General features: G+C 41.4%; 1 protein-coding gene across 3 annotated transcripts in view; it reads left to right on the top strand.

Annotated features, from left to right (window-relative positions):
- epha3 (eph receptor A3) overlaps positions 1–12,912 on the top strand; it is a 98,432-nt gene that overhangs the window by 57,994 nt on the left and 27,526 nt on the right. For all 3 annotated transcript variants that reach the window (XM_083997238.1, XM_083997237.1, XM_083997236.1), the window contains exons 6-9: positions 3,479–3,603; positions 10,135–10,297; positions 11,706–11,811; positions 12,283–12,347. In XM_083997238.1, coding sequence (XP_083853364.1) covers positions 3,479–3,603; positions 10,135–10,297; positions 11,706–11,811; positions 12,283–12,347 — 459 coding nt within the window. The remainder of the gene's footprint in view (positions 1–3,478; positions 3,604–10,134; positions 10,298–11,705; positions 11,812–12,282; positions 12,348–12,912) is intronic.

Below are 12,912 nucleotides of genomic sequence, written 5' to 3'. Positions count from 1 at the left end.
CTTGAATTGTTGGAAATTCTTGCTCTGTGCGTAGTAGGGATCACAGTGGCCGTACAATACTAAAACTTTTACTGCTATAAGAGAAAAACTAAATGGTAAAAACAGACATACAGTACAGTATACATGCAGTGTAAAGAATAGATTTGGTCATATTGTACATATATGTAAACTTTCGAAAGAAGAAAGTTGTGTGTGTGACTTAAATGTAAATGTGAAAGGTTGTGTTGTGTACACACAATGCACACAGACAGATGTCGGCTGTGTTTGCTCGGTGTTGTCACAGCCGGCCTGTATTAAAAGTGACAGGGGCCAGACGTGACCTCTTTAAAGTGACAAGATGGGAATGAGTAGTCAATATGGATTTTGTGTGTGTGTGTTTGTGTGTGTTCACATACTTTACAAACACACATCTTGGCTGAAGATGAATCCGGACTCAAGTCACTTTTTTGTTATGAGGAGAGGGATTAACAGCTCCACATTTTAAGTAAAGACAATCCAAATGACAGAGGAGTTTACAAAGCCTTGGCGTCTCCTCCTAGTAAGCATTGTAATCTGTGTGTGGTTAGTCTCTGTGATCTGAATATATATTATATTAGAGAGCTCATCCACGCTAAGAAGCCAGTGTGTGCTCAGAATATTGAAATCCATCTTAAATGCTCAAGTGATCATAACAAGAGATAGATTTTGGTGTTTTCAAGTCCACACATGCAAGAACATTTACACACATACACTAAACACACACCTTGACACTATACCCACCTTTGTCACCACACACACTCAGTCCTCTTTCGCTCTCTGACAAATATCTCAGCCTGCAGCTGCACACCCTCCATCAGCCCTGAGAGTTTACAAGGATTAGGTATGTCAGTGCACTAGCTCCACCCGTCTAGGCACTTTCTCTCTCTCACACACACACACACACACACACACACACACGTACAGATGCCAAAATTGTTAAAAGCTGGATTAAGTGTTTCCCTGGGAAGGAGCAGTGTGTCCTGGCTGTGCTGTCAAGGTGCTGTCAGACAGCGCTTCTCCTCTCTCCTCCTTTGCCCTCCACTTATTGTCATAACTATGCTAACAACAGACGAACTGTGATCCACATGTAGGGTAGGTATTGTAATATCAACAGTCTGAACTGCGGCTGAACTTGGCACGGCGGGTTTGTTAGGAGGAAACAGGTTTGTACAGTGAAAACAGAGGCAAATCCCTTGGTTTTTACCTGCTTAACGATGTGATTGTAGAGTTTTGCCAACCATGTATCGATAGAGACATTCTTTCAGTTTCTGCCACCTCGTCAATATTTCATATTAAAACGTGTTTGCATATCAATAATGCATTCCAACGAAGTCTGGAGGCAGTGGTAGTCAATACTTGTGCGGTACAAGAGAATGTACAAACAAAATTGTAGGACGGGAAAAAAGGAGAGAGAGAGTAGAAATTGAGTTTGGGCTATAATTAATGTGTTTTTTCAGCAGTCTGTGATTCAATTTGCATTTTAAATGTATCATGTATTACTATTACCTTTTCATGGGGTGTAAATTAATTTCAGCAATAAACTACGACCGCTTTCAATAATCCACCAGGGTTGCGCTGAATAAATAGATGTGTTCCAACAGCTGTATCATGTCCCTGACATCACAGGTGAATGATGCTGAAGGCCAGTTTTTAAGGCCATTATGGGCCTGGTGCGCTGTATCAGTTTTACACCACAGATAGAAAGAGAGAGTGACAGAAAATTAAGTGCCTGGCAATAGACATTCAGCGCGAGAGAGAGAGCGAGGGAAAGAGAGGGAGGCAAGAAGAGGGAAAGGGAGGAGGAGAGGAACTTGAAGCTGCCTCCTAGCAGCCCAGACACAGTAAATCATTACCACCATAAACCACAGAGCCAATAAAAAGCATAGCCTCACCCGGCTATAAGAACCAGAGGGAGAGGAGGAGAGGAGGAGCAGGGGGTATAGAAACAGATTCTCCCCATCTGGATTCATTACAGGAGAAAAAATAACTTCCCGCGGAAATACACACGAGTATATGCACAAAAAGACACAAACACACATACACAAACACACACACACACACAGATGCACTATGCAGCCATATAATCACAATCAAGAAAGGCTCGAACATTTCAAAGACAAACATGTTTTTTCCTGTGGTCTAATAAAATTAAAAGTCGATGCCTCAGATGCCGGGCTGGCCCCGGAGCTGCCTGGCAATTAGAGAGCAGTAAAAAAGGGAAATGAGAAAAAGAGTGAAGAGAACGGGAGAGAGAGAGAGAGAGAGAAAGACCGAGGGAGGGGTGCAGGGCTTGATAGAGGGAGGGATGTGCTGAATTACTAGATTGGGACCATGTGAACTCCCTGAGGCTAGGCGATGCATGGATGAAGAATTGGCGAGGAAGATTGGCGAGGGAGAAAGCACCAAACCGAAAGGGATGGGGACAAGCGGGGAGAGAAAAGGAAAGAGGCGGTTTAAAGGGTTTTGAATTGAAAATACAACACTTGCTCAAAATGCAGTGGAACGCTATAGACTTCAGTAAACCAAAGCAACGTACAATGGTGAGAATTTCCTACTTTGGCAAAGCAGGAACTAATGTAATGTTTTTGTGTGAAACCTAGTACATGTAAGCGATTGAACAGCACTTTCACATTCTCACCAGCTCCAGCCTAATGTGGTAACCAAACATAGCCTTGTTTTTCTTTATTTTGATAGAATTGGCCAGGGATTCCTCCCAGAGATTGCCTCTTAAATTTAAATTGGCAGACTTTTCTGTCTGCTCAGCAATGGTAGTTATTGCTGCTCAGAGTAACTAGTCTATTTCCCTGCGTTTCTCCTGCAGAAAAACATCATTGTTTTTTGTTTTTTATTATGTTGATGTAAGAAGAAAATATGAGCACTTAGTTGAGGTTAGCTTTAATCAGTGAGGGTCTGTCAGGAAATCAGTGAATATTAGTATTAGTCTATGAGAGGAAAAAGATGGAGAGTGTGGAGGCACCAGTGTTGCTACAGCTGACAGTTTTTTTTACTGCCACATTCAATATGAAAAACATTATAAAACCATATAGAACTACTGGATTCACCCATGGAAGTTTCATTCAAATAGAAAGTTTTTCTTTTTGATTATTTTTTCTTTCACTTCACAGCTGAATATTTTGGCCTAAGCACTTTTTTACTGTATTGCTCTGACAGTGGTTAAATGCAAATGTCTCTGACTGTGAATATTGTATGCATTTTAAGCCTGTGTGTGCTTGGTGTATACAGTCTAGGCCCCACACTGTCTCATTTAAACCAGCAACCCTGGGCCACAGCCTTAAATGTGGCCCCACTGGGCTCCGGTAAACTGAATTAGGCTAACAGGAACCATAGACAATTGTCAGGATGCAACACCGGGGACTGAACTTCCACTGAACCTCAATATGAAGGTGCTCACTCTCTCTCTCTCTCTTTTTCGCTGTGTGTGTGTGTGTCTTCTATCCAGCTCCCTCTCCGGTAACAGTGATCAAAAAGGAGAAGACATCTCGAAACAGCGTCTCTCTGTCCTGGCAGGAACCAGAAAGGCCCAACGGCATTATCCTGGACTATGAGATCAAGTACTACGAAAAGGTCGGTGGAGAATATATCACTGTTAAAGCTTTGCCACATGTGCCTTTGAGCAAGGCAGCACCATAAGCTCCACTTCTTAGAAGAATTGTTTAACATTTAGAAGAAGAAATACCCTTATTCGCGGTTTGATGGGAATGATAAGGCTGGTAAATCTAAGGTTGCAATTAGTGAGAGGTATAGTTGTTGGATTTTGTTATTCACACAGAGTCAGACAAGCTGTGTCGTCCGTGGGAATATAAAGGAAAACTGAAAACCACATTCAAAGATAGTTCCACATTCATTACCATGAAAGCTGCTCTCACTGGGCACATAAGCCAAAACAGTCTCCACAGGCTTCCTCACACATTTCTCTGTGTTTGGGCCCAAAGGGTGTGTGTCACAACAGTCCTCCGCCAGCTGAGCAGGGAGTGAGTGTGCACATCCAACACAAGATTTACATTTCTTCAACTTTCTTGGTAAAAAAAAAAGAAAGAAACAGAGAACATTTCTTAAGTGACAAACAACTGCACAGTTTGCTTGGTTGTTTTTGTTCCTCACAGATTAGAATGAGTTTGAAGCCAAAAAAATGTTGTTCAGAAAGATCATATTACCCTTAATGCAAGTAGTTTAGATTAGATTTGATTAGTTTGAATCCTGATTCCCTTATACACAGAGAAGACCCAGGTTTGACTAAGTATTTGAATGAAAATGCGGTTTTATACATTTATGTTCACATTTAAAAATGCCTTAAGGCTCTAAGTGTGGAAACTTTCTTCATTATGGATGAGACTGAATCAAAGCAGTTGAAAACAGTCTTATCTGCAGATTTGAGTATCCCAGTTATGTTTGTTTCAAAGGTATTGCATCATCTGTTTGTTTGTTGTTTCACTTGAATTCTTGTCAAGTGCAAACATGGCGTGAACACAGTGTTGTCCAGGATCTCTAACTATAACAAGCCAAAAACACTCTCATGGTTCTTATTGTTTTTATGTTTGTTTTTTGTTTTATCATCCTGTATCCTCTTCTCCCTTCTCTAATTCCATCCACCCTCACAACTCCTCCTCTTTCCTCTCATTCTTATCTTCTCCTCTTCCTCCTCTTGTTTTTCTTTCGTTGTCATTCCTCTGCTTCCCTGTCTGCCCCTCTCTCTCTTTACTTTTTACCTCTTATCTCCCCTTTCCATCGCTCCTTCTATCTCTCATTCTGTCCTCCTCTCCGCTCCTCTCCTTAATGGAGACAAGTTTTATGGCAGACAGTAAATGCGTCTGTGGGGTCGCTCATTCCTCTGTGAGGGAAATTAGTGCAGAACGAATTACACTGGCTTTCAGCGCCAATGCTGTGCTATGGCTGACATTTGATGGTGAAATTAACCGTGGATGCAAGTTTAATCACTCTGGCAGATTCAGTGTGTGTGTCTGTGTGTGTGTGTGTATGTGTGTGTCCCAGATCACAGTTTGCTTGAATGCCAACAGTGGCCCCTAATCTCTTGATTAGTAGGCCGACAGAAGCTGCTTCCTCTCTAAACTCTTCCCTGCTCAGCCATCCTTACCTAAGATGTTAAAACAAGGCCGGGAAACAGCGAGAGGAAAAGTTAATGACTGATACTGGGTCAGAGCTCAGTGCAGGTCTGATTCTCAACTGTGGTTTTTCCAAACGCACGCACATGCTCACTCAACACAAATGCATATTCATACAAAGGAAGGGGGAAAAAGTAGGAGGGGAGTGTAAAGAAGAGTCTGTGTGACAAACTCTCTGGGCATTTGTACTGATCCCAGTTAATCACATCGTCTCTCAGGAATTACCGGAGACACCACTGGGACAGACACACACAAACACAAACACAACACATACACACGCGCACACAGCATACACACACAGCCGAGTTCCCAGAAGATTCTCCACAGCAGCCATACACACTCAGGCAATTCAGACCCCAAACAAAAGGCTCTCCCATGCAGAAGAATAAACTGGGACAACCAGGGGAGACCCCCATAACAACCCGGGACAGAGGCCTCTCGCTGTGGCAGGCAGAGGGACGCCGACGACCTCTAGCATGCCAAAGATCAAGGCCACAGGAGGACAAGAGTTGGAGCACAAAGCACCCACACCAAGACCACACCATGACTCAGTTGTGAGGCAGACAGAGGCTCACATACACACGCAGACATAATTGCATGCACACATAAACAGGATGGTGAAACAGAACACACAAACAGATGGACAGAGATTAAAAGAGAGAGCTTTTAGCAAGAAGAAGAAGAAGATGTTCAGATCTGCAGCACAAGACGGACTCTGCTTCTCTGTGTTTGTGGTTTTCTCGGTCTGTATTTACACAAGTTTAAAACAGACGTACACAGTGTACATTATCGTGTAATCCAATAGCAATTTACCAATGACTCGAGCTTCCCTTATAATAGAGAAGTGAAGATTTTGCCAACAACCACACAACATCTCCTCAAAGCAGAGTGCTTTCATGGAAAAGATGGAAAAGTCAATGGAACTGATTTTTCAGTGGTGGCCAGCAAAGTCATGCAGATACATCTCTGCTTTGGTTTAGAAGCAGTTTGAAAGTTGAGATATGTCATCGGCAGAATGTAAATCAACAAGTGGCTTTCTCCGCTTTGAGTGCTGATATGAGGCAGAACAAAAATATGATTCATATCACAATAAATTCTATGCTCTAATTTGACTTCTCATGCTTTCCTGCCAGCTGTTGAAAACACAGACCTCAAACTCACCCATGGGTACCTAATAGATCATTTTAACCTTAAAGGGATAGTTCACCCAAAATTCAAATTTCACTCATTATCTACTCACCCTCATGTCGACTAAGGGTTGGGAGAAGTTTCAGAATCCTCCGTGCCTTCAGAGCAGTGCTGGGAGCTTCCGCTACAAACAAGCTTAAAACATAGACTTATTTAATTTTTTTCGGAACAATTTCTCATGTTGGGGCTTCAATACAAGAGGGACATTACAGACGAGCACTATGGAGGAATTTTGATGTTTTTTGGTGTGTCTTTTTGGACGAAGAAAAGTGAGCTCCGTTCGCAACCGTCATATGGACGTGCAGTGCTGCACGGAGCCCCGCTGTAACTCAGAGAAGGCACGGAGGACTCTGAAACTTCTCCCAGCCCTTAGTCAACATGAGGGTGAGTAGATAATGAGTGAAATTTGAATTTTGGGTGAACTATCCCTTTAATGTCCCTGCATTATTAGAAGCCCACTGACAATGTCAGAGCTACACAAGCAATAACAATCCATCATCATAAATAACTTTCAATAATCAATAACAGTTATTGTTTCCAAGATATTTAATATTACACTGATCAGTGAACCAGTGATTTAAAAACTGAAAAAGCTTTTAAACTTTCTGTCCAAAGTAGGAAGTTGTTGTAATTTGTCATAGAAGTCTCTGTGAGCGCAAATGAAATGAGAAATACTTTGCAACTGGAGTTATCACATTAGTATCACCACATTTGTAACAAATTAAAAGGAAAAGCACTTGGAACTTGTGCTCTGACAATCCCAATAATTTTATATTATCCCAGATGATGTTTTCACAAGCTCACTGTTGAGTCACTAATGACAAAGTGCAATGAAATAAAACTGGTTACATTGAATGCAGCCAACCTACTGTATATACTGAGCTGATGACAGAGAAATGTCAGTTATTATTGTAGGAATATTTTAGATAAGAATGTAAAGTGTTTTTTACATTTAACTCAGTGTATAAGCACCAAATGTCTCTATTTGATATAAAAGACAAATATAAAATAAGATTATATAAAAATCAGGAGCAGGATATGAAATACATTTATTTTTTGATAATTCAGTAGTTACTAATAACACCAGCTCTCTATACTTTTATTTTTTCATGTAGCCATGTTAGGAATGCATCTGTGCTGTTTTCATTACACAAATACAACTAAGTATGGTTGACAGCAAATTTAATATTTAGGCTAGTTGTTAAATAAACAATCCAAGAATCACCCATTTGGCCGTGTTTTTTTTTTTTCTTTGGAGGCTGTTGGATGTGGTGAACTGAAATTCTGCAGATCTTAAAATAATGCTACTGTAAACTTTTAAGAGGTTTGCAATATTAGTAGCTGGCATAGGACATTCCAGAAAAATCTTTGTAGCTCATTATTTTTAATCAAATCCACCTAACCAGTGTTTTGCCTCTGGCTTTGCCCACACAGCTCTTTCCACCAGCACCAACCACCACGTCACACGATCATGAAACCAAAGGCCCAAGACTGTCTATAGAGTTAGTGCTGCACATGTCTTATGTGTCCTATATATGGGAATTTCTTTGGGAATGTTTGATGATGTTCTTGGGAATTCCTAACCAGACAGCTTCCCAGAAGACGAGAGGTGTTTCATCTTTGGAAATCCCAGGCCAACTGTATGAGCTGTCACTTTAACAGGCTAGAGGGTGCTCTGCAGCCGATAAGGCATTTTCAAGTGCACTTTGTGAAAATAGAATTTGTGGGAATACACTTCGCTGATTGTTTTTGCATGTTTTATCATCATCATCTAAAGAGCAGAGATAGAGCTTAAAATCCATTTTAATTCGGGCTGTTTATTTAGTTTTAGGTCAAAGGAATGCTGGAAGTCTGAAACACTATTTACAAGACTCCCGCTGTACATCTCCTGTTTTTGAGTCTGTACGCATCTGCATCTGTGTGTGTGTGTGTGTGTGTGTGTGTGTGTGTGTGTGTGTGTGTGTGTGTGTGTGTGTGTGTGTGTGTGTGTGTGTGTGTGTCAGCGTTATACAAGCTATAATTTGCTACAGCTTTGTTTACACTATCAAAGCAGAACGTAACACAGAGGCCATTCTGGTGAGACACACACAGACCCATACACACACACAAGGGGAATATCCACAATCACACCACTTGTTTGGCTGCAGTACGCATACAGGAGAGGTGTCTGACCTGAGTGTCCTCTCTCTCTCTCTCTCTCTCTCTCTCACTCTCACGCACACATACAAAGGTGCCTGAGCGACACACCTGTGTATGATTATCAGGGATCACGTGCCGTCCCGAGCGCTGACCGATGACAAGCTGCGAGTAGATTTATAGTTTCGATGAAGAGCTGTCTCAGTGCAGGTCTGGTGTATCGGTTACCTCCTCCCACACATACCAGTTTAAAAAGCTTTGTGCACCATAAAACTCTGATCCACTCCATTAATGGGCGTGAAGTTTCTCTTGGACGCGGCTGCTTGTGCATGTGTGTGTGTGTTTCTGTGAGTATTTATGCCGCGGAGTCCCTGTTAATAACTGGGTCTCGAATGAGAAGGATCTGACTCCGAACAAGTTTTTCGCCTTGAATGATTTTTATGAGCTCGGCTGTGTTGCAAAACATGTAGCTCATTTTTAGGATTGTTGAAGTCATCACTAATAGGTTGTCATTAAGATTTAGGATGAGCTTTGTCCTATTTTTCTCCCATCGAACTTTTGTTTCATGGCACCGAGCATGGTAATGATATAATTGCACGCCTGTCTAGGGCATCAACGGCCTCAGCAATTTTCACTCTGGACAATTTAAATGGACGACGACGAAGCACAGACAGAGAAACATGACATTTGTTGACAACCGTTTTTGTTCAAGCCATAATTTAGCCTCCCTAAATGTCTAGTTTAGCCCTCCTGCAGATTTCCATGCCAGTCAGTTTGAAACAAACACTTCCACAGTGACAGTGTCACCACTTTGTGTCATTTGAATATTTCTTAATTTATTATGTCATATGTCGAGGTTAGCTCCAGGATTGTTGCACTGGTGTTGCCTTCTGTTTAGTGTCCTACACATCTCCTTGGTACTGACAGGCTGCCTAATGTAATTTAATGTAGCCTCAGTATTGCATTTATCATTGATATTGATTTTATGTCATCTTTGTTAAAAGCGGTTTTAACCACCCATTATTAGTCGTAATTATTTAATAGTCATTTTATGATGATTGTTGTTTAATCTGTTAAATACATCTCCCTCTTGATGCCTGTGTTTCATCCGGCAACTATGAAGGACGCACAAAAACTCTTAGAAAACTCTGACAGCTTCACTGGATTGGCTCCTCCCGTTATTCTGCCTGTGAAAATGTCACTGCAAAGGGCTACTTTCTGTCTTTTCTCTTCTGCGTCTATCTGCCACCCTCTCATCTTCTCTCTTTCACTTTTCCTTCCTCTCACATCTGGAAACAATATGCCAAATGCAAACCTGGCGTGTAAATCCTCCTGTTGTTTTATCAGTGAAGATCAATAGGAGAGAAGTCATAAAATATAAAGGGCATAATTCATCAGATTGGGAAGAAAGCTGCCAAACTGTCTGGGAAATATGTGTGTGTGTTTGTGTATGTGTGAAAATTTGCAAATACCCGTATATTATGTTGTACTGCACCAAATTGTATTACGTATGTTGTATTCATTAGCTGTTTGAACCCGGACTAAATTGTTTTTCTTTTCTTTTTTTTTCTCAAGCGTTGCCAGCAGCTGTCTCACAAATATTTCATTCCTCTCACAATCCTTCTTTTCTTCTGTCCTTCTTGTCTTACAGGAGGAGCAGGAGACCAGCTACACTATCCTCCGTGCCCGGGGTTGTAATGTGACTCTGAATGGTTTGAAGCCCAACACTGCCTACCTGCTGCAGATCAGAGCTCGCACCGCCGCTGGATATGGAGCCAGCAGCCCCAGCTTCCAGTTTGAGACCAGCCCTGACTGTAAGCGCAGTGCAGAGAGGAGGCTTCACAGTTGCTGCTTTACTGCTGCAGTAGAATAGAGCTAGACTGAAATGTTGGGATTGACGGTCAGACACAAGGCCAACACTGGCCCTTTATATAAGATAACTGATAATGAATAGTGAGGATTTATTACTGCTCTTCTGATCGCAAACCACAGATGTTTTTTTGGGGTTTTTTTGTGCTGCAGAGTTTTCAAAGAGTCTTTGTGTCCAGCGGTCTAACATTGTGACTTATTGCTGTTGTAAGAACAGTCTTTCATTGTAGGGAACATTTTTTCCATGAAACTGACCAACAACACAACAAAACCTTCTCAACAGTTCTTATATTCAATCCCATGGTACATGAACTTTGTTGGAAAGGTCAACAAGAGTTAAAACAACCTTTCATGCCTGTGCATATAAGCTAACCCTTTTTTAAATATCTGTATATTAATATATAATATACATTTTTTTTGTTTTTGTCTTAAAGCAGAAGTAAGTGATATATTTGTGTTAATATAAGTCTTAAATAGTTATATCTTCTGACAGCAATCACTTACATAGAGTGTTTGGACCGAAACACGGGTCTGTCAGTCACTCTGCTCTGCTCTGAGCCGAGGAGAAAACATTTATCGTATCCTACAGTTTTTATCCAATGAGGAGAGAGAACGGCATGCAGGGCTGTGTGTGCAGCCAAGGGACGCCGTGCATGTGGAGACGTAGGGACGAGGACTGTTATGGTGCGTTCAAGGCAACTCGTAACTCCTGTTTTTCCGAACTGTGAAGTTGTACCAGTTTGATCTGGTACGAGTTCACGGGTCGGAAGTTACGAGTGGCCGTATAGTGCACTTTTCACAGGTAAAACAGGTCGGAAAAACACGAGTGGGTTGCCTGGAACGCTACAAAGTCGTAAGTTGTGACTTGAAGCTGTAATTTACGATTTCAAAAGCCTGCCTGTAACGCAGCATTAGCGAAAACGACCGGATCGCTTACTTCTGCTTTAATGTTCAGTTTATTTATTGCTCATATGAAGAGTTCATTTGCAAAAGCAGATAAACGCCATTTTGAAAAGAAATGAGCTGACGCTTGTGAATTATTCTTTGCATAGTGTTGTTTTCAATAAAGCTTAATTTTTTTGAGATACGTCTGTTTTGTTACATCTCATCTCCTTGGTCAAAGCCACTCAACTTTGGTTTGACTGAAATCATCTGGTGTAAATAATCATTTTTAAAAAATTGAAATTTTTTGTTATATGCTTTTGAAAATTAACTCTTCATATGTTCTTCATGGAACATATTGTATCTTGCATTTAATTACTATTTGTTATTGATTATATTTCATAGACAGTACAGGTGGTATTTTATTTTTTTATTTTTTGTCGCTTATACTTTTCCGTCTCCGTCTTTCAGCAGCCTTCTCTATCTCCAGTGAGAGCAGTCAGGTTGTTCTCATCGCCATCTCCTCTGCCGTGGCCATCATCCTCCTCACCGTGCTGCTCTACGTCCTGATTGGCAGGTCTGTCTGACTTGATTCTAAATTTTAGGGCGACCTCTTCAATCACAGATCTCCTTTTGCCTGCTACCATGAGTGACACAAAACAACACACTGTAAATGTTGTTGCCCCCTCCCTAGTTTTCCCCTGTATGACTGCAGTTCCCATAAAACACATTGTAACAGTTGTATTTAGGTGTGTCAGTATGTTCATTGGAGAGAGCGAAGAAATGTGTGCATATGTGTGTGTGTGTGTGTCCTTTGTGTGTGGCTAAAGTTGGCAGTCACTACTGTTCAGAGAGAGTATAAATCCATGGCTCATTATAAGACTTACTGATCCTCTCTTGGCTTATAAGAGCTGGGATTACACTCACACTCACACATACACACATGTACACACAAACACACACACGTCTCTCGCTAGCCTCCAGGCTGGGCCACATCTTATTGGAAGATGTGGCACTATTTCTGACCTTTCTCTGTTTGGATTGGCAGGTTTTGTTGCCGCAGCAAATCCAAACATCCTGATGAGAAACGACTGCACTTTGGCAACGGCCACTGTAAGTACTGGACTCAGTTTCCCCTTCAAGCGTGGTTCGATCCATCCCCTCTGCTCTTTTCTGTACATTCGGCTCACAGAGGTAGATGTAGTTACATTATTGGTAGTGTCATAGTTTCGTCTGAAGGAACGTCTTTCTCAGAGCATTTTCACACCGCTAAACCAGTGGTGGTTGTTTTAGAGCAGATACTTCCATGCTTTAAGTGGTTTCCCCTTTACTTCGGTTCGTTTGGTCATATGAGAAGACAGTAATCGGACCGAGACCATATTGAGAAGGAGGTTTCTCGGTCCATTTGCAAACCAATCCCGAAGGCTTTATTCGGAAAGGGAACAAGTTCAGACCGTTCCTGTGGCCAGATCCAGCAAGGACTGAGAATTAAGCTTTAAACTAGCCCTAATTATAGTGTTTACTCCTGAGCAAAAGGCCTTTCCATTGATACATATTTGACCAGTGATGAAAAAGCCTCACCCACGTCATTATTATAGTAAACATTGTGTGTAAAAGACAAGGTTAAAAGATTTTTAAAAGATCCTCACACTTAACTCTCATTTTCTCTACATCATCC

The sequence above is a fragment of the Trachurus trachurus genome (genome assembly GCF_905171665.1).
Source record: "Trachurus trachurus genome assembly, chromosome: 21".
Lineage (NCBI taxonomy): Eukaryota > Metazoa > Chordata > Actinopteri > Carangiformes > Carangidae > Trachurus > Trachurus trachurus.
Note: the sequence above shows the minus strand (reverse complement) of the source record. Positions and strands in the feature narration are given on the sequence as shown.